This window comes from Neltuma alba, unplaced genomic scaffold (assembly GCF_004799145.2).
Source record: "Neltuma alba isolate B1F8T4 unplaced genomic scaffold, ASM479914v2 tig00011760_pilon, whole genome shotgun sequence".
Taxonomy (NCBI): domain Eukaryota; kingdom Viridiplantae; phylum Streptophyta; class Magnoliopsida; order Fabales; family Fabaceae; genus Neltuma; species Neltuma alba.
This window is the reverse complement of record NW_021636388.1, coordinates 58,830-82,094: the sequence shown is the minus strand read 5'-3', so window position 1 is coordinate 82,094 and position 23,265 is coordinate 58,830. Positions and strand designations below refer to the sequence as shown.

The window sequence follows — 23,265 nt, the reverse complement described above, 5'->3', positions numbered from 1 at the left end:
ATCCGTTGCTAACTTGATTTTTGAAAACAGAAATTTAAATGCCCCATAGCGCCCTGTTAGTTGCCACGTCAGTGCTGACAACTATTGCCGGCCACCTTCACGTGTTGCTATTGCCTCGATGATGATTGCCACATGCCATTGCCACCTCTCACCTCTACTTGTCACGTGTCACTGCCACTTCACACGCCACGTGTAATTACTACATTATTCCTCATCAAAGTGACTTTTCCATAGTTCAAACCTAAGACTTTGCCTATACGCATGTACGGCTTTACCAATTGAGTTGCAATGACCATGTTAACTTATTATGCAAAATTAAATATACATATATAATATTCTTTTACATAAAAAAATTATATGTACACATATATTATTAAAAACTAAAAATAAACTATATGATAATTTTAATCATAACTATTTTAATGACAAAATAATTTTTAAATATTTGTTTTACTATTTATTTTATAATATTTTATTTCTTAAAAAATATTTTTAATATAATTTTAATTTCCAATGACAGTAATTTTGAATTTTAAATCATACATAATTTTTCATAAATATGTTTTTTAAATTAACATTGATAAGATATATAATTTTAATTATATATGTATTATATTACATTATATTATATTATCTATATGTATTTTATATATTTGATGAAAACCATGTATGATTTGTAAAAAAAAAAAAATCTTGTTATTCAAAAACTAGTTACTATAATAAAATCTAATATATTATTCTATATAAAAAATTAAATGATTTGAATAGATTGTGGTAAACAATATTCTCTTACTTGTATATGTATCCTATATAATTATTTTTTTAAAATTTTTTGTATATACTATTTGTTTTTGTATTGAAAACTAAAATTAATCTATATCATCGGTATTAATTATCTCATGATTAAATTTTATTGTTTAATGATTGAAATTCAAAATTCATTTCAATATTAGTTTCATTAATAATCATAAATTGATATGCTCATATAAATTCATTTTTCAGTTTTGAATTTCTATCATATATTACATATATTGTACATATAATAAGATTATTTCTTTCTTATATTAGTTTGTGTAAGAAGGTTATTAATATTCTTATTATATTTTTTAATTATTATTAATAATCAAGAGGAATTGATTTTAATAAAATATAAACAAATTTTCTAAGAACTTGTCTTCCTATTCTCACTATGTACCTAGTGATGACATGAATGATAAAGATACTTTCATTAACATCAACTTCACAAATATATTAATTTATTTTAGAATTAAAAATATATTTAAATCATTATATTTTTAGTTATGTTATTATATAAACTGCTATAAGATTATAATCTAAAATAATAAAATTTAAAATTAGTGACCGATTAGTGACAGAATTATAACAGGATAGAATTAGTGATGAAATTAGTGACGAAAACTTCTGTGACAAACAAGTTAGCGACGAAAATTTTTTACTAAAAAAATTCCATATCTAAATATTTACTGACAGATTTTTTGAGGGATTAGAGACGGAATTTAGCAAGAGACAAAATTTCATTGCTAATCTACCCCTACTATTAGTCACGAAAAAATTTTATTGGTAATCTATCAAAAATTAGTGACGGAATAATTTTGGGTCGGTAATAAGCTTTTTTTTTGTAGTCGCGCATCATTAGTGCATGCCCCTCCCTACAATTTATAAATCAAAGTGTCAATAAATTCAATTTATGGTTACATATTCATCTATTAATAATATTAGAAAACCATGCAAATACTTAAAATGCACACACAAAGATAGAGAGAGAGAGAGATTACCGTTTATAGACTATGGGTATTTTTTATAAAAGCACAAAGTATCAAAGATATAAAAGTGATATCTTTATGTGCTGGCCAAATAAAAACTCTGTAATATCTATAATTTATGTTGTTAAATTAAATTTTTAAACTTTTTAAAGTTAAAACATTATTTTCAAAATGAAAAAAAATTTTCTCAAGTCCCCATGCTAATAACTAATCTGCTTTTTAGTCGAACTTAAATATTATCATGAGAGCTGCCTTTTGCAATTTGGGCTTGGCATTGTCTTTACGTGCCTTGACTTTTCTTGGCAACGGAGGGAGACAAAATAATTAAATAAAGCATAATGCCTCAAGTAAAAATAATAGATTTCCAGTTTAGTTACATTTTTTTAATTATTGATCGTCAAGAAAAAGCTATACATGAAGTTAGAATTGCCAAGTTACACATGCCATGCATTTGCAAAATGGGAGATAGAAAGATCGTAATGCATCCAATGAAATTAAGGCATCAAGGCCTCCGAGGTGCAGATTTCCGCTTACCACCTTTCTTTTGGGAGTACTCTTCCATATTAGACTAAATCAATGACAATGAAAATGTGGTCCAATAATTACAATTCATAAAGTGACAAAGAATCATTCTCATAAAAAAATATATATTTTGGGTTACTTTGTAATCTATACAATATAGTGATAATGAAAATATAATTCATTATGTGAGAACAGACTATTTGTACAGTCAAATTTTCTCCTCATCACTAACTTAATTTTATTTTTCTTTCGTTGCATCAAGTTCTTTTGACAACAACTTAATGTTTGGATAGTTAACCATTAATATACACACACTAGTAATATACACACAAACAGGAAGGAGTTAATTAAGAAACCTTCATGTTCTAGTATGAGTTGAGCATCGGATCCATAGTTCGTGAAAGCTATCAAAGCGAAGCATCCAAATAAGAAAAGATATAAAAGTTTAGAGATTAAGATCCCAAACTCCATTTATGTTGGTTTTTGCAGTTTGGAGAAAATAACCCTACAAGGAAGCGAAGGAATAAGGAGGAAGAAGAAGCAGTTTGCAGAATCACACAACAGCAAAGCGCAAGAGACCACAGAAGAAGAAGCTAAGGATGATGCAGTAGAAATAGAGGCAAGAAAAAAAGAAAAGCAAGTCAAGATTTCTACAAGTCTTCTACTTTGTTGTAATGTGCAGCAAAGAGGATGTACCAGAATGAGTGGCCTGCCGCTGCCCTATCCTCTTTAAGCGTGTTTTTGGCCCATGACTTGACCAAAGGAAGGGAGTCCTAGGGTAGTGCACGTGCTTCTAAAGCTCCTAGGGAAGGTATTGGCTGACGTGGTCCATGTTTTTGGTTGGATTCTAATTGTTTTTGTCTTGTTTCTGTTTTTTTATTTTCAGTGTTTTGTGTGTTAGGTTAAACCTTAGGTTTTTTGGGAGTTTATTTTGGCCTGTTTGTACTTTTTTTTATATTAATAAAATTCATTTTATGACCCAAAAAAATAAAAATAAAAGGCGGTGAACAGCTGTAAGCTGTTTCATAGGTGATGTGATTTTATTAATATACACCAAAATATGACATATATATAGATATATACACACACACACATATGTATTTAAAGTCGTATTATTTACATGTATATTTAAGAAGTAATTTTATTTTAACCAAGATGGTATCATATTCACATAAGAAGGGATATTTAGAAGCAGTTTCCTATAAGATGGAGTGTGATGACTTTGAGGTCTACTGCCAAGTCAGTCAAACACGCCATTCATAAAATGAAAGATAGAAAGATGTAATACATCCAATCAAATTAAGGCCAAGACTTTTTAAGTTACTCTTTCATATTAGACTAAATCAATGAAAATGTGGTCTGAGAAGAAAAATCATATTTCATAAAGTGACAAAGAATCTTTCTTATCACTAACGAATATTTTGGGTTACTTTGTAAGCTACACAATATAGTGATAATAAAAATATGGTCCTTGATTAATAACATATTAGTTGTAGAGTCAAAATTTCTCCTCATCATTGATATAATTTTCTTTCTCTTTTGTTGCATCAACTTCTTTTTGGGGACAACTTGGTGTTTGGAAACTTAACCATTAACATATGCGTATTAGTAATATTTTTTAAACTAACAATTTAATTATTTGCTATGCTCGCAAATTTTTTATCAAATGATAATTTCCTATCAAAATAAGACTAATACAATGAAAATGAAAAAGTATGTGGTCCAATAATTAAAATTACACTTCATAAAACCAAAAAGCTTGTTCTCATCGTTCACATATATTTTGGGATTACTTTGTGGCCTTACAATATAGTGATAATAAAAATATGTTTTGTTGATATTACAATATTCCACTTGTAGGGTCAAAAATTCTTTTCATTACTAATTTAATTTTCTTTCTCTTTCATTGCATCCACTTAATATTAGAAAAGTCTACCATGCCACGTGCCTACTCTTTTGAAGTGGATGGGTGAAAGAGTCCTTTCCATTAAAAAAATAATTATTCAGTTATTGAGTTTATAGAAATATTGTTCTATTTATTTTGGGATTTTTTAAAAATCCACATAATCTATTTATATATCTATTTTTAGCTTGCCAAAAAAATTTATAAATAAAAATAAAAAAATAAATTAATTCTTTCCAGATCACTAACTTAATTTTTTTTCCTTTCGTTGCATCAACTTCTTTTTGACAACAACTTAATATTTGAATAGTTAACCAGTAATATTTTTTGTACTAACATTTTTACTATTTTCTCTATTCTCAAATTTAGATTTCATGCATGGTGGCTTTAAGAAAAGAATAATTGTGTTACCCAAAAATTTAATAAAATAAAATAAAAAACAAAATGCGAAAGTACTATTGAAGTAACAATATATCCACGCAAGCTTCTTTTCAATAATGAAAGTGTCGTCCGAGACGTGAAATTGTACAACAAGCAATGAAATTAATTATGGAACTACCTCAAAAGATGAAAGAATACGTCAAAAAATTGAGGAACAAAACTTCTCATTAACATACATTTTGGGTATTTTCATAGCCTACCACACATGACCAGACTACTTGTAGGTTAAAATTTATCCTAATCACTAACATCATTTTCTTTCTTTTACATTGCATCAACTTTCTTTTTCGTTGCATCAACTTAATATTAGAAATAATCAAAGATATACATGACAAACTGTTATAAGACAAACTCAATAATTGAAGTGAAAATAAATTGGAAATTGTTTTTGATTTTTTTAGTTTTTTAATTTTTGCCAATATTTTTCTATTATTTTTCAAAAGGAAAAAACCATTCATCATCAGAATCATGAAACGGTTTATACAGCGACACCGCTAGTACAATAGCATATCTAAATAGGCTCGTTATAAGTTTTTGAAAATATGTGTTTATTATTCTGTCATTAAAAATTTTTAAAGGGTTTTTTTTTTCAAGTTGAGTAAGCCTTCGAACAAAATATTTGGAAAATTTAATTTTGAATGGGATAATCTAAATTTTATTTTTATTTTATTATTTATTAATAATTATTGTTGTTTAAGAAAGTTTTTAGAGTTAACAGAAATAACTTTTCTGAGAGTCTCCAAAACAGATGTTTTAACGAGAATAATGAAAAGGATGGACCGATTGGATTTCAATATATTTCTTAATGTTAATCAACATGAGTCCATCCAATGGATTTGATCAATGGCTGTTGGCCCAGATGAAGAAAAAGGTTTATACTTTTTAAATAATAATTGTAGTTGTGCGTTATCAGTTAGAATGTACTTTTGTTATTTTTCAAAAAATGTGCAAGTCTTACTGTATTTTAATATATAAATATATATAAATTGTCTCATGTACATAATAACTTGTCACATGTAAAAAAAAAAAAATGGTATTGAGATTGGAGATCTTTCTCAACTAAAATTATTATATCTTATCTTTATGAAAAGTAAAAATACTGCATATTGGAACCGGCTTCGTGATTTAATCATATGGTTGCATCAAATTATATTCCAATATTTCATAAGATATTGATGAATAATGATTTCGCTAAATTACTTTTAAAGACATGGAATATGATGCTTTCTTTCAATCACAAAGTGAAAATAAATAAAATGGTATACTTTTCACAATATATGAGTACCATATGTGTTGATGCGTCTAATACTGTGCTTTTTTTCTTTCTTTTTTAAAAAATTCTTTGGAATAGAAAACTCAACCTTTAATTTATGTATACTAGTAATATTGTTTAAACTAACATTTTAATTATTTGCTATACTTGCAAAGTGTTTATCAAATGATAATTTCCTATCAAAATAAGACTAATGCAATGAAAATGAAAGGTATGTGGTCCAATAATTGAAATTACCCTTCATAAAACAAAAAAGCTTGTTATCATCAGAAACGTATATTTTGGGATTACTTTGTGGCCTTACAATATATAGTGATAATGGAAAGATGGTTCTTGATATTATAATACCCCACTTGTAGGGTCAAAAATTCTCCTCATTACTGACTTAATTTTCTTTCTCTTTCATTGCATCCACTTAATATTGGAAAAGTCTACCATGCCATGTGCCTATGCTTTTGAGGTGGATGGGTGAATGAGTCATTTTCAATTTAAAAAAATAATTATTCAGTTATTGAGTTTGTAGAAATATTGTTCTATTTATTTTGGGATTTTTTAAAAAAAATCCGTATAATCTATGTATATATCTATTTTTAGCTTGCCAAACGTATCATTAGTGCATGCCCTTCCCTACAATTTATAAATAAATAAATAAATTTTCTCTGGATCACTAACTTAATTTTTTTTTCCCTCTCGTTGCGTCCACTTCGTTTTGACAACAACTTAATGTTTGAATAGTTAACCAATAAAATACACACACTAGTAACATTTTTTGTACTAACATTTTTACTATTTTCTTTACTCTCAAATTTAGATTTCATGCATGGTGGTTTTAAGAAAAGAATAATTGTGTTACCCAAAAATTTAATAAAATAAAATAAAAAACTAAATGCGAAAGTACTATTGAAGTAACAATGCATCCACGCAAGCTTCTTTTCAATAATAAAAGCGTCATCCGAGATGTGAAATTATATAACAAGCAATGAAATTAATTAAGAAACTACCTCAAAAGATGAAAGAATACGTCAAAAAATTAAGGGACAAAACTTCTCATTAACATACATTTTGGGTTATTTCATAGGCTGCCACACATGACCAGACTACTTGTAGGTTAAAATTTATCCTTACCACTAACATCATTTTCTTTCTTTTTCGTTGCATCAACTTTCTTTTACATTGCATCAACTGAATATTAGAAATAATCAAAGATACACCTGACAAACTGTTATAAGACAAACTCAATAATTGAAATGAAAATAAGTTGGAAATTGTTTTTAATTTTTAATTATTTTTTTATTTTTATGATTTTTTTAATTTTTGCCAACATTTTTCTATTATTTTTCAAAAGTAAAAAACCATTCATCATCAGAATCACAAAACAGTTTATACAGTACACCACTAGTGCAATAGCATATCTAATAGGCCCGTCATAAGTTTTTGAAAATATGTGTTTATTATTCTGTCATTAAAAATTTTTAAAGGTTTTTTTTTCAAGTTGAGTAAACCTTAGAACAAAATATTTGGAAAATTTAATTTTGAATGGGATAATCTAAATTTTATTTTTATTTTATTATTTATTAATAATTATTGTTGTTTAAGAAAGTTTTTAGAGTTAATAGAAATAATTTTTCTAGGAGTCTCCAAAAAAGGTGTTGTTTTAATGAGAATGATGAAAAGGATAGACCAATTGAATTTCAGTATATTTCTTAATGTTAATTAGCATGAGTCCATTCAATGGATTTGATCAATGGCTATTGGCCCAGATGAAAAAAAAGATTTATACTTTTTAAATAATAGTTGCAGTTGTGGTTTATCATTTAGAATGTATTTTTGTTATTTTTCCAAAAATGTGCAAGTCTTACTGTATTTTAATATACAAATATATTTAAATTGTCTCATGTACATAATAACTTGTCACACGTAAAATAAAATTGTTATTGAGATTGGAGATCTTCCCCAACTAAAATTATTGTATCTTATCCTTACGAAAAGTAAAAATACTGTATATTGGAACCAGCTTAGTAATTTAATCATATGGTTGCATTAAATTATATTCCAATATTTCATAAGATATTGATGAATAATGATTTTGCTAAATTACTTTTAAAGACATGGAATAGGATGCCTTCTTTGAATCCCAAAGTGAAAATGAGTAAAATGGTATACTTTTCAGAATCTGAGCACCAGTGTACCACGTGTTGGCGCGTCTCATCCTGTGCCTCCCCCCCCCCTTCTCTGTTTTTTTTAAAAACTTTTTGGAATAGAAATAAATTTGAACTCTGATTTGCTTCCCATCATCTAGTTCATGTTATAATTTCACACTCATGTAAGTGTGAGGTCATAAGTTGCTTAAAAAATCTCTAAAAAATGTTGAATCTGAAAAACATGGAAAATAACGTGCAAGGGTGATGACAAATTTTCTTAAATCTTCCATCACTTTGGATCTATATAATTTCTTAGCTTATTTGCCGTTCCTTTTGTTAGAGTTACATAATAGCAATAAACAAAATATCTCAACTAATATATTTAAGTTTGTATTTAATTTTTTTAATTAAGCTAATCCATAAAAGACATTGATTGTTTTTCTTAAAAATTAATTTTTTATTTTATTTTAAAATAAATATTAATTCTAAATATCAAAAGTAAAATAATTTTCCATTTGAATTAGATTGCAGAATAATTTGTAAACAAAAAATAATAAATATTTGGGTTCTTAAAAATTTGGTTTTTAATAAAATAGAAAAAATAAGACTCATTATTGGAGATAACTGCAACAAATTTTGTAATAAATCGGAATAAATTGAATTAATCAAAAAATTATAAAAGAAAAGATAGATTTATCTCCCATTAACAAAAAGGGAAAGTTATATTGAAGGACCAGGAAGAAAAAATATTTATTTTAGAGGAGCTTAAAAATCATAATTATTTAGAAGGATCTAATGCTAAATTATAAAATTAAAAATACTGAATCACCCCTTCTTAAATCCCATATTCTGTCCTCGCATGTTCTCCTTAGACAGTTACTAACAGCGGGGTATTATTTAAAGTTCTTGTGCACGATCTACTCTTCACACCACCATGTCTATTCTTTAATGTTGATTTGCTTTATTGCAAAGGTATGTATAATGGCAGAAACATAGAGTTTGTGAAGAAAGATTGTGAAGTCAACTTCTAAATGCCTTTTGGAAAGAGCGGATTAAACAAATAAAGGGGTGAAAAATATTGTTGGATAAAACATACAAGCGCACAACAATGTTGTACTTGAATCAACTATACCATATTGTTGTATATTTTTGTTTCTTTTAAAATGAGTGATTACTGGAGAAGATTAGAATGCCCCGGTAATGGATGCAACCACAATTTAGTAAAAGAGTGCATCGAAACTGTGATATTCACTCCTCAATAGACCACTAAGGAGGTGTTTGGCAACCTCCAAATCATGGTTTCAGAAGCATTTTTCTGTAAAACGAGACAAATTTTTCCACATATTTACTTCATGAACAGTAAAAGCACTTCTGAAATCATGGTTTGGTTTCTATCCAAACACCCTTTTAAGTAGGATTTGGAGGCTAAGGTTCCATCATGACTAGAACTAGAAGTCTAGAAGTGACCGCTGCACAACCCACATCCCCACTAACAAAAACCTATGAGTAACTGTCAAAATCTGATCTTACAATTTCTATCTTTAAGGGTTTCAAGAAATGCTATCAAGTAGGTTAAGCGCCATCAGAATTGTCGCTTGCTGGACTATATGGTGCGAATTCGAGAAGGGAGACATGCGAATGCCATCGGGTTTAAATAAGGGTATAATGGTCTATTCATTATATTTTGGCCCTCTAATATAATTACAATTTTTGCGGACTTTTATAATAAATATTGGTTGTTTTAGGTCCTTATGTCTGCTTTTCCCTAACAAAAACCATTATTTTGCAAAAATAAAAATAAAAATTCTTTTATTTTTAAGATTTTATTGGTTGGTTAATAAATTGAATAGAAAGACAGGAAACGTGCACTCAAATAAATCAGGGTGGTTTAGAGAAGTTATACTGTTTTTATATGTTTTTGCTTTAAAATTTAAAATATCTATTCAAAATATATATACTCTAAGTCTAAAATGTTAATAAGTAATAAATATAAACAATTCAATCAAAATAATTCAAATAGAAACAATGTAACAACTAACTGGAAAGCAAAAAATTGAAGGTCAAAAAATCAATGAAATTAATATTTACGTAGAGCTTTTATTGTTAAGTTGTTAAATTTATATTTATCTTATTGAAAAATATGAATTGATCCAAACTCACGGCATGTATATTGGACATGAACCAATCTACTTTTGATTTTGGTCTTTTAACATAATTTTCCCCAGAATTAATGAGGGCATAATGTTTGGGACGCTTGGAAGATTACTATTGTATCTTAATATATTGTCTTTAATTTCATATAAAGTTGTAGTTTGTTTTCTTTAAATTTGTGAAGTATTTTAAGTAAATGAATTTTCCAATTCTCATGACTTCCTTGAATTTTGAATCAAGTTCTTATATTTTTTTATTAGAACCTTCGAATTTATCCCGTTGGTACCTGTTTAAAACTGTTTAATAAAAACTAACCATGTTAAAAAAAAAAAAAATCCCAAGATGTGAATTCCCAGAGAGCTTGCACTCTTGTGTGTTCTGATTCTGAGCAATGAAGCCATGGAGAAATCCATAATAGTAACAAGCTTGCGAGATAGCAGTTTGAAAAGCCACCTTAGCATCTTTAATTATTATACGACCTTCATCTTCATCATCTTCCAGTCCTTAATATAAAAGTTAATTGGAAACTGAATTTGATTTTATATATAAGAACTCAATCTACTTTATCTCCTGTCTTTCTCCAAAATGTCCTTATTCATTACAAGGGGTTCCTATCAAGTGATAATTATAATCATTCACTACATATGATTGAAAAGAATAATTTACAGAAATCAATACATAGTTATAATAAATAATTAACTTAACTAAGTTTTTTAATCTTTTTGCATTAGTTATATAATTTTTATATTAAAAGCATTTTGCAATGTGATTTTATTATTTTGTCCAAAGATTAAATATTTGGCATCCAACCCACGCATCAGCTTTTAACATTGATGGGAGATGCATGTGAGTGAAGGGAGGTGGCAAAGGATACTGGGGAGGTGGGGGGAGGGCGAGAGAGAGAAGGATAAGAAACTATTTTCAGATTCACCAAAAAATATTTCCAAATCTGGCTTTAACTTTTGCACACATGAGATTTATTTCTAGAAGTTTGCCTAGTTGTCCGTTATCTCATGGTTGGCTAACAAATCTGTTAACAACCGTTTAACTATTATTAACTGTTTTAAACACTATGACCTAATAGTGTTACCAGCATAAATTAGAAGGATTTGATACAAAGAAACAAAAAGAAGGGACTTGATTCAAAACTCCAAAAAAAAATTCATAAGGATTGAGAAATTACTTTTCTCAAGTATTTTCTTTAGTCTTCTAACCTTCCCATTGTTGCTCTCATATGACAATTTTTTGTGCTAATTATTATTATTTTAAAAAAAGGTAAAAATGCATATTTGGTTATCTACTTTCATAAATGTTTGATTTCGTTATTTAATTTTTTAAAATATCCTTTTACTCCTCTAATTTTTTAAAATATATTTTTAGTTCTTTAATTACTCCTAACATATTAATTGCAAATAATAATTTTTTATTAGTTATTGTTATTTAAAAAAATTAAACTATATCAGTATTTTTAAATGTTTCGTTAACATGTGAAAAATTGGTTGAAAGGATAATCTATAAAATTAAATGATTAAAATAAAACTTTTTGTAAAGTTAAAAAATAAAAAATAAAATAAAACTCACGTCAAATAATTTTTTGCAAAGTTAAAAAAATAAAAAATAAAATAAAACTCACGTCAAATTTATTAGATTCATTAAATCTAGTGCCATGTGCACCACCAATAAAAATTTTTGTTAAAGAGAGGGGTTCAAAATAAAAAAGAAAAAAGAAATAAATGTGGACGATGGTATGTAATGTATATAACCGGAAAAGATAAAGTTAATTAGAAATTAAGAGCAAAATAGTGACAGGGAGTACCCCAAAGTCACTATTAAAACATATCCAAACATCATTAAAATGATGTTTATAAAATTATTTTTATTTAGATTTCATATTTATCAAAAGTAAAAAGTTTTCAAATAATCTGAAAAAATAAAACAACGTGAAATATGAAAATGATCCCACATTTATGATAACCAGCATATGCTCATTAATCATGAATCATACCAGTAATTGCTTTATCATCTTTGTTACATTTACTTTTCCAATGGCTTTATCTTCTTTGTCTAGTTGGTTAAAATATAAAAATGGCAAATAAGTACTAAAAAATACAATGATTACTTAGTAAATTTAATTTAAATTAAAAATAATAAAAAGCTACATATGTAACATCCTAGATATATTAAAAATTGTATTAGTTGTTGAGTTGATATTGGTCAACACATAGGTTCAATGATCAAAGGTCATCTACTCATGGTTAAGCTAAATTGAAGTGAATTAATACTACTTTGGTGTTTAATATATGAGCAAAATAACTAATTTACAAATATTGATAAAACTAGTTAAATTAGTTACTTGTAATAAATAAGTGTTACTTTTTATAAAATATCCTTGTTAATTATGTACGTTAGAATGAAAACCATTTAGCATGTCCAATTATCATGGGGACAACTTTAAAAAAAATAAATGAATATAAAAGACAAAGTAGATTAAGTTCTCATATTTAAGACCAAATTAAATCTCTAACCAACTCTTATATTTAAGACCAAAGGTAGTATGTGTTTAATTATTCAAATATTAATTCAAATAAGATAAATCTTAAATAAGAATAAAAACTGCAATATAAAAAATAAGCTTCTAGAGTAATATATATATTCTTTCGGTCCTTAACTTCGGTCCTTAACATAGGACCTAATTATTAAGTTGATTCTGATCCTAAATATGAGACCTGTTTTTTTATATTTATCAATTTTTCCTAAATCACTCCTATAGATACTCCCTCAACCATAATCAAGTAGAAGAAAAAAAGAGGATATTGGGCAAAATGATTATGGTATTTTAAGAAAAGCGTGTCATATTTCTTATAATTAACTAACTTATATAACTTTTTTAATCTAATCAAATTAGTTAAATAGGTCTTATATTAAGGATCAGAAGAGTACCAAGAAGTAAGAAATAGAATGGTTAATTAGGAGACCTTTATCGCATTTGTTTCATATTCTGTAAAAGCATTCTAGGAGGCATATCCAAATACCAAAAGATAGAAAAATTCCAGAGCTTGCTAAAATCCCAAACACTATTTATATTGTTGCAGGTCATAGAAAATAATTTTGAGAGGGGGTGAAGGAAGAAGGAGACGTAGACTTTGAGAATTGGATAACAAAATACATGAGAAAGAGGAAGAAGTAGAAAAGAAAAGCAAATCAAGACTTTCACAAGTCCTGTACTTCTTAATTTACAAATAGAAAGGATCGAACAGTTGCATCTAAAATAGCGAAACGCTTCATAGTTGATATGATTGATCTTAAGACAAAAATCAATTTTAATTTTGACATTTAATTTAGCCCGTCAATTATCAATATATAATGTGAAATTTATAATAAATATAATTATATATAAATTATTGATGCTATAAATTATTGTGCAAACTCTAAATAATTGAAACATGCTTCTAGATTCTAATTTTTCTAAAAGTATTTTATGATACTAATTAATCATATACATTTTTTAAAAAAATTATCAATGATTAAAAAGGTTAAAATTCACACTTTGTTAAATTACAAGCTTCTCACTTGTTATAAGATGAATTCTTTTATACTTAAAATGCCACATCATTTTTAAGGGGGAAAAAAGTTATCCGTTTTGTGAAATTTCAATGATCATTACTCTTTATCAGCCTGAGTTATTTTATGCCGCAGTTTCATACATTACACTTCACATATTGATTAAAAAGAGCAAAGAATCCAATTGAAAAAAAAATAGTATTCTAGCAAACAAAAAAAAGAAAAAAAATTATTTTTTTGTTCCTCCAAATTTTAACACAATTATCACCCAGTTTTTTAACTTTAAACTCATTAAAACTTAGTTCTTAATTTTTTATTTAACAAATTAATTAATTCTTATCATACCTAACTCATAACTCATCCTTAGCAGGAAAAGAAGTTTTTGCCACTGTTAAAAAAACAAGGTATTGTGGCTTATAAGTAAGCTCAAAGTGACTGGGAATATACCACTTCATGATCTGTTATGAGACAGCTGATAATAAAAAGTGTGTTTAGATTAGCCGTGATAAAATTGACTTTTATTTATTCCAACTGACTTTTGTAAATTGAAGTTAAGATAAAAATCAATTAATGTAATATGATTTAAGTTTTGATTGGTGTTTATAAAAAGTTATTTGAAAAGTTAAAACTTATTTAGATAGATAATAAAAAGTAAATTTAGATGTAAAATAGCTAAAAAAAAACTTGAGTTTTGTTAAATAAAAATGGTTTGAGCAAAGATGACCAAGAAACAACTATTCACATATGCCAATGTCAAAATGTTTCATAACGTTCAGTAAAGAATAATACTTGCCTTAAAAGAAAGAAACTCAACAACAGAGTAGATGGCTTGAGTACTGTTGTTTGCTCTCATTCAGTGACAAGTAACAATTTAGGCAAGATTTCAACTTATGCAAGATTTCCCGATCGGAAAAGGACGTCCGTCTGCAATATATATACAGAAATGTATTAAAATACAAAACTTCAGCTCTATCAAAAAGTAATTAAAAGACTTCAGTGACCAATGCTGCTACATTCAATTCCATGAAAAGGTGTTAGATGATCCTGCAAAGCTAAGCAAGTTCAGTATATAGTAAAAAAAATCAATGGATTTAAAAACGATGCCTCCGCATATTTATTAAAATTTTATAATGATATAATGGCTTCATGGAAATAAATCAAAAGAACAATACCACAGTGCTTGTCTTCAAGCTTATGATTATCTAATACTTTATTCTCCCTTGTGACCTAACTTTTTCATATAACCATACACAGGACATTTCATAACTTACTTCATGGATATTTTAACACCAACTTTAATAATATTTAAGCAACATTACTAAGAATTGATTTGTCTACGGTGACTTTCGCCCATTGGATATGGAAGCCTTTTACATAGTTTCTGACAAAAAGTTGACTGAAAAGTGAGTCTCAGACGTGTTAAATTTAAAGAATCCTTGCCACACAAGCCGAAACTGAAAAGACCATGAGTTCTGCTATATTTCAGTGACATTCACAATCTTTGCTTAAACATGTATCACTTAGATAGCTCGCTAAACATGTTCAGTAAGTAGTGTGCGGGTCAAAGTTAAACGCAAAGAAAATTGAGAAACATTCCCAGCACATTATACAGAGTGTCAAAATTCCATAAAATGAGAAAGAAAGAAATTGAACATTTTAAAACACATTCCAGATGAAAATATTACCTCCACAACATCAGTATCAAAGTTAACTACCTGAAAGCAAAAATATTAAAACACACATAACATATATATCAAATATAAATTAAGCAGAATACATATGGTCCTCATCACATCGGTGGGAGTTCCATACGAAGTCCACTTACAGACAGGAATAGCAAACCTACTCCTACTTAGAACACCTAAAGGGGAGTCTATGGTCCAACTCAAAGCACCCACCAGCAAAGTGAACAAATTAAAAACAACAGATTAAGTATAAAAATTATGAAATTATGAATTAAAACCTTACATGACAAAAACTTCATAATATTTAGTTGTCAAAATATCAAATAATGCAAGTAATGCGGTTATAACCAACACATTGTCCTATTCATGATCGCATAAGGTATTCAGGAATCAAGAATAAATTCAATAGATCACCTTGCACTATGTCAAACATTTTAAAGTCCATTTACTGATACATGCCACTAACACAAACCATGACCAAACAACCACTTTTAATGTTGGTGCTGGGAAAGCATTTTATAAAAGAGGCGACAACCGTTGAGAAGAAAACTTTTAATGTTGGTCCAGGGACAAAATATGAAGCAGAAGCTATCATTTTGAGTTATAGAAAGCAGATCAAACAGTAATGATATTATATTGAGAATGAAAACCTCTTGAGGTTGCTATAGAAAGCACCTCAAATTGTAGTGATATTAATATGGAGCATGTGATAAAGACCTGCATAAGGAGAGGAGATATTTCCATAAAAATGGTTCAGCAAAAGGCATCAGTCTTAAACATATGCTAGTCTATTCATCAACCTTTGATCAGTCCAAATTGGTCCTAGAAATATATTAGGAGATTGCATAAAAATTCAGGAATCTAAATATAAAACTGACTGAGTATTTATTGGAACTTATCTGTCTCTCAAAGACCTTGAAATAGTATAGCAGAAACAGTCCAAAGATCAACTCTGAAGTTGCTGAAAAAGCAAATATGGACATCATCAATTCCTGGAGGCAAAGCTTTCCAAATATGTCTTGAGAGGGAGGGAGCAATATAGGAAGTGGTGAATTTATTTGACACCAGAAACAGTCCAAAGATCAACTATGGGACATAATTTTCATATTGAAATGCCCAACGACCAGTCCAATTTAATAAATACAATATAATGAAGATGAAAACTATCAACTTGATCGTCAATTGGATTGACATCTACTGGTGAATTTATTTGACACCGGATATTTAATCACAGAAAATAAAAATAGATCAATTAAATTGAGAAGATCACCTGGTAAGACAATCATAGCCTGCTATAACAACCTTTGATATCGAAGAAGATAGTAAAAAGTGCCAAGGTGATAATGAGAGTCATTATGATGGGAGCATTAGCTGTAACAAGCAAAAATGACTAAGTATTTGATTCGTGAATATGAGATAAAATACCTCCATTTTTATGTCTTGGGTTAGAGACCTATAGTAGTAGTAAATTACATCTACATATCTATTAACTTTGTTATTGCCATCTTTTACTTGAACAATAATTATGACAATACCTGAATTCATTATGCAAGTTAGACTGAATTATTACAACAGTTATTTACGTGTAGTATCATGCATGTAGCTTTCATGCTGCCAAATTGCTTTGCTAATAGATCATTTCTTGAAAAAAAAAAAAATATATATATATTATATATTAAAAGATAGCATTTGGGGAAAAATCCTCAACCAGCATCCGTGGATTTTGAACTTCTATGAAGGTATTTGGGAAGCGTCATCAATAAAGGCACTGCATGAATAAAACTGCTAGTCTGCAACCCTACAAAAGAATAAAAACAATCACAGGAACTGAGGAAAACGGACTACCCAAATCAGAGTGCCAGTGCATTGTCTGTAAAAGCTCCTGTCACGTTGCAACAAGCGCAGCATACAACTAATTACAACAAGGAAAATACCTGAACCACCAAATTCACCCCTTTATGTTCTCGAATTCCCAGGCTCAGGTAGGAATTTAAGAAAGTCATTTTGTCAACATATGACGGCCATTTTCGTCTCCTCGAGATCTATGCCGGTACGCCCTTCAAAGTTCAGTCTCCATGGACTCTTACGAGCCATTCAAGAACAAGAAGATAGAGAATCTTTTGTGCTCGTTGCTCAAGAGCGAGAGGCAGCTCCCGATCAGATCTATCATAGACCGGCGAGAGGGGAACAGAAACAAAAAGAAAGAATCTAGTCCGACTCATATCATTAACAAGAACTGAAGGGTAGAAAACATAGCATCGCCGTAACAAGCCAACTAGACCGGCTTTTAGCCTATAGGTGAACCCAGCAGCATGCGCCATTGCAAGGCCCGCATGATAATAGATACGACGGTGTGCCCAGACTAGCTCATATAACAACTGAACTAAATCAATGCTAATATAACCAATGGAGCTAAGATTACTAAGATGGATTCTAAACCAGACCACATTCAGGGCAGAAGGAATGCAGTTCTTTGATCCAATGGTTTAGCAAATGACCCAAAAACAAACACCAAAACAAAAATTGTAAAACTGCAAGCTTCAACAATAGGAGCAGATAATAGGAATGAGATTAAAGTACCTTGCGATATGTGGTACCGTCAGGTTCAACAGTCCAACCAGCCTCATTGCAGAGAGCCTTCAAGACTTCATTGTTGTCGCAGTGCTTGGGGAGCTTGTAGTTGCCATACATTCTCACACCAGAGAAGATCTTCGCCGCTATGGCTCTTCGCCTCCTCTCTCTCCTCTTGTTGATTTCCCTCTCCCTCCAGGTTGGTAGCCTGGTACCAGACGTCATCTTGCTCGCCGAGAAAGCTCTCAGACGGAAAATGAGATACGAGAACGAACTGGAAGAGTGTAAATTGGAGGTATAATTGCCAGATTTCTTAGCAGCGGAAAATAATCAGAAAACAAAACAAAACGCTTCACGCGTCGGGATCAAAGAATTAGTAATGGAAAAGGAAAGCCCAGAGAGGCTGGACCAAAAAAACATTCAAATACAAGCCACAAACTCTGCTATAGTCAGAAATTTTCATCAAAACGACATGATTCAGCGGCTGAAGCATAGCTCACTAATTCACAGCTCCAACACGACGGAGCCGCAAATCGGAGCAAAACGGCAACGGATGAAGTAGATATACAGCTCAAATCGGAGGACTCCAGATCGGGAAGTAGCTTCGGAGGTCTACGCAGCGTTTAATTGGGGCAGAATCCAAGCGGTGCAGATCTACACAGACAGAATTCAGAGGTGGATTGAGTGAGATCGGAATAACATGCCCGCCGAGAAACTGCTAGGAAAACAGGAAAAGGTATCGATGAGAAAACCCGGGAAATGTGAAGGGAGAAGCAGAAAAATCATCATGGGTTTTAAAAAATGAAGGGATTTCAGAGAGGCAGAGCGTTGGGGTAATACAAGCAGAAAGTGAAAATGGCCATATTGATACTTGAATTCACCGTAATGCCCAATCAAGCTTCCGTTTGTGCGTGAATAAGACAGAGAGAGGGGGAGAGAGTGCCCGCGCGCGTGTTGTGTAGATTGTGGGTCGAAGCGTGAGTCACACGGGGTGACTAGACTACGTGCCAATGGTGACTGACCCCAATTGCGATCAATATCTTGAAAATTAATTATTTTGCTATTCTAATATTTTCTAATTTTAAATTTGATCCTAACTCTAAAATTCTCTTGTTTCTAATATTTATCTATTTTACTATCAAATAATTCTTATAATAGTTACATATATTAAAGAGTTAGTATCAATTGATAATTCAAACATATATGATTAATAAGAGTATTTTAAAGAAGACTATATGTAATTATTATAAATAATTAACTTAATTAACTTCTTTAATATCTCTAAATTAGTCAACTAAGTCTCATATTAAGATCCGGACGTGGTATAATTTATAACTTTGTTTATAAAATTTAGTTGAATAGTTGGCAAAAAAAAATTAATTGAATACAACTAAATTTCTATAATTTTAAAAATTCAATTGTTTTTAACTTAAACTCAATAAACTAAATACTTATAATTGAGTTATATAAATACTACCTTTCTAATATAAGAGTTAAATAAATAATTTTTAAATATAAATTAAATCTCCAACCAAAATTTATTCTAGGGACTCAAGATAAACTTTTTTTTTTAACCTAGTTCGACAAATTTCTACACACGCACTCTTTTTATGAAAAATAAACAGGAGTGCAATTCTATTTCTTATTATAAGAAACATTTAGCTTTAATTTGGAGCATTTATTCGGTGGCACAAGAATTGAAGCATTTATTATTATTTTTTACACTAATACCCTCATTAAAAATGGGACAGATATGCTACCTGAAAACACACCATTAATGAATAAACTGTTTTAGTTAAAGTCTTAAAGCCTATTAGTGGGGGGGGGGGAACCTGATAAACTTTTATACGCAAAAAATATTTATACTTTGTAAATTTTGCACGCACATGGTATAAATACTCTGATTTAAATCATTCTCATTAATAAAATTTTCAATGAGAGCCCTTCCCAATTTTGCCATTATTTTTTAAAATTACAAGTTTTTAATCTTAATTTTTAAAATTTTTGTAAATCGAACTGATCAAAATTTTTCGTTTTTCCCAGAACCAATCTGGGCGTAAAATGATTGGGGTGGATAAAACACGAATCATAAGAATTCAAAGGAATAGGAATGGTCACAAAACGAGAATTACAAGTTTATTGATATGACGACGAATTAGTGAAAGAGACCCAAAGCCTGAAACAATACGATTGAGACGAAAAGTCAAAGTCATTTTCTATTTACAAAACGCACTTCTTTGACCTATGATCCAACTCCGTGAACCCAGGGAGAGTTTCGGTACTTCACTTGAAAGATATGGGTTTGTAAGCCAAAACAAAATTCATGTCACACAGTTATTTTGTATTTCATAAATTATGGTTAAAAATTAATTATAAATTATTCGGAACAAAATTAGGATGAACCTAAAAGCTTTTTTTTTGCCGTCTGAAAAAAGCAGTATCCTCAGACCTTATGACACTATTAGAGGCAAATCTTCTAGAGATCACTTAAATGAGCTTTATTTCCTTCAACGAGAGCCATAGAATTAGAACCTGATTCTAATATAATGCAAATACCTTCTTAATAATCAATTTTAATTATTAATATATATTAATAAAAGATATAAGAAAATTGTCACAATTTTTATAAATAATTTGACTTATTTTTTATTTTGTATAAAGAACTTGTTAAAAAGAAAAAGAAATTCATGAGATAATTTTTTTTAGTCTTTTTTTAATGGTTTTTTATTTAACCAAAAACAAGTACAAACAAGAAGTATATAATCTTTATCAATCAACAATAAAATATATCTCAACGAATGAACATGGGATTGATTTTAGATAAAACAAGAGATCCAATTCAAGTTTAGAGATAAATCCTCAATAATACTAGAATTAAATCTCCATTTATATATATAATCACAATCATGCATACTTTCGTCATCTTAAAAACACTTTTATCTTAAAAATCATTGATCAATAAAGATAATATAAATCATTTAAACAAACTAATCAACACACACTTACTAATATGTGTGGTGTGTGTATAACTTCATCAAAACTAAGTGTTGGTGTGAAAAATTTTGACTAAGTTCAAAATATGAGTTTTCCACCAAAGTTAGTGTCATTGAAGGATTTGATGCCTCCGATGCGACCATGATATGAGAAGGCTAAGGAAGAGATTTATGATGAGAATGGGAAGAGGGTTCATTGGCAATGCAGAACAGTGAGGGAAGAAGATGAAAAAGATGAAGAATATTATGTGACACCTTATGCATCATGTTTTGAATTTTGTGATAGGCTCTGTATCAGACCCATCAGATTCTGGATTGACAAGCTTTTTAGGTAGCTCTTCAATTTGCCAAGACCTAATTATGATTGAATAACTATAAGTATTTTTAGTTATTTGCGAGTTATGACCTTAAACAAATCACTTGTTCAATTTCTATCGCATGAATTTTATGAATGCTTTTATATTTTTCCTAGTTATGATCCCATGCATGCAACCATTTTTGCTTTGTTATTTCAATCCGTGATCATACAACTGAAACTGATGTAACTATTAACCAAACTCTCTCACAACTCGGTTTGCATTAAAAAAGCCGTTTTTTATGATTGAGGGGCTGCTTGGATATCACTATGGTTTGGATCCAAAGATTGCCAAACAGGTTGAAAAAATCCAAAATCATGGTTTGAGTCAAAACCATAGTTTCGGGAAAAGCATACTGATTTTGCTTCTGGCTCAAATTTGTAGTTGGTGTGGGCCCCAACGTTATAGGACAAATCAGTCCTCAATTATTCACTCGTTTCTTCATTCCATCAGAAGCCTTCGATCCTTCACTTCATCATAAGCCTTTGATCCTTCACATATTAAATATATACACATGTGGTAACAATCAATTAATTAATTATATTAAAGATCAGAGGTAGTATGTTGTTACAAAAACTAGTTATGAAAAAATGTTATAGAATTTCATGTTTAAAATCTTTAAAGCAAATTAATATTTTTCTGTTAGAATATATACACATATTAATTAATTATTAATTATATTATCTTATATATTATTAATTATGTTAGTAAAAATTACTTTATTAACAATTTTATTTCTTCAAATTAAAATATATTATAAGATCTATCCTTTATATAATTATTATATTAACTTATGCTCATTTTAGTAATTTGCACATGTAAAAAGTGCTTCTGATAACAACTATATATCCAAACGCTCTCATTTTATCAAAATCACCTTTTTACAAAATTTATTCTTTACAAAATCTATTGTCTCCAGAATTTATTCTCTAGAAGCTATTCTCCAAACTATGATTTGGTTTCATTCAAACACCTCTTGAGTCTGTTTAAACTGAAATTGAACCATCACTACTGAGTTAAGAGGGGGAAAAAAGCTTCTCAGGTGTCACGAAAAATGCTGAAAAATCCCAATGCGTTTTCATTTGATTTGTAGCTATATAATGTCATTTTATTGGAAAATGCTTCCAATCACTAGCGCATGTGGGTTATTTTTTTTCTTCTGTTTTTTTTTTTTCAATTAGAGAGATATATACTACCAAGTTGGTGTTACGAGTAGGACCTATCATTTATATATATATATATATATATATATATATATAAGCTTTGATGCTAATATACCAGAAGGTGATTAGTCATGTGGGCTGTTTTAGAAAGACAAAGGCCTTGCTGTTACTGCTTAAGAATTCACTTCCATTAATGCTTTTATTTTGATTGAAATATTATAATTTGAATACAATTCGATCCAATTTTATTAGGAAAAATCACAAAAAAGATAATAGAAATTGCAAAATTGCAAATCACGATCCGTTATAAGATTTGCGTAGGTTTTGACAATAATCGAATGGCAAATGATAAACAAACTTTTTGACAAAACATTTTATTTGCAATTTTGCAATTTTCTCAATGTTTTGTGATTTTTTTCATTTTACTAGTCATTGTACGTACCAAGAATCAAAGAGCATACATAAATTTGAATGAATTAGGAAATATTTGGGTGAAAATCAAATTATAATTTAAAAAATAATTTTACGACATACAAATTTAATATGTGAAGAAATTTATCTCGATTTATAAAAAAAAGTACTTTTTAATGTGTATTTGGAGTATTCCAAACACCCCTTAAGTTAGTGTTGATATTTTATTTCCGTGTGTTGAGTGGTTTGATGGCATTTTAAATTTATATGTTTATCATTTCATCTGCATCCTTTCTCATCTTTACCATCT

At 29.1% G+C, this 23,265-nt stretch overlaps 1 protein-coding gene across 2 annotated transcripts; it reads right to left on the bottom strand.

Annotated features, from left to right (window-relative positions):
* Positions 1-14,652: 14,652 nt before the first annotated feature.
* Positions 14,653-18,456, bottom strand: LOC114717652 (BES1/BZR1 homolog protein 4-like). Of its 2 annotated transcripts, none has more exons than XR_003737729.1 (2): positions 18,059-18,456; positions 14,653-14,700 (listed from the first exon to the last, which is right to left on the bottom strand). XR_003737729.1 is itself a non-coding variant. In XM_028902863.1 (2 exons), exons 1-2 carry the CDS (start codon positions 18,255-18,257, stop codon positions 15,507-15,509), a joined length of 342 nt encoding a protein of 113 aa, XP_028758696.1. In that variant the 5' UTR covers positions 18,258-18,456; the 3' UTR covers positions 15,441-15,506. The 2 variants fall into 2 exon arrangements, 1 of the variants encoding a protein (XP_028758696.1); XM_028902863.1 differs by lacking the exon at positions 14,653-14,700 and adding an exon at positions 15,441-15,649.
* Positions 18,457-23,265: the final 4,809 nt, after the last annotated feature.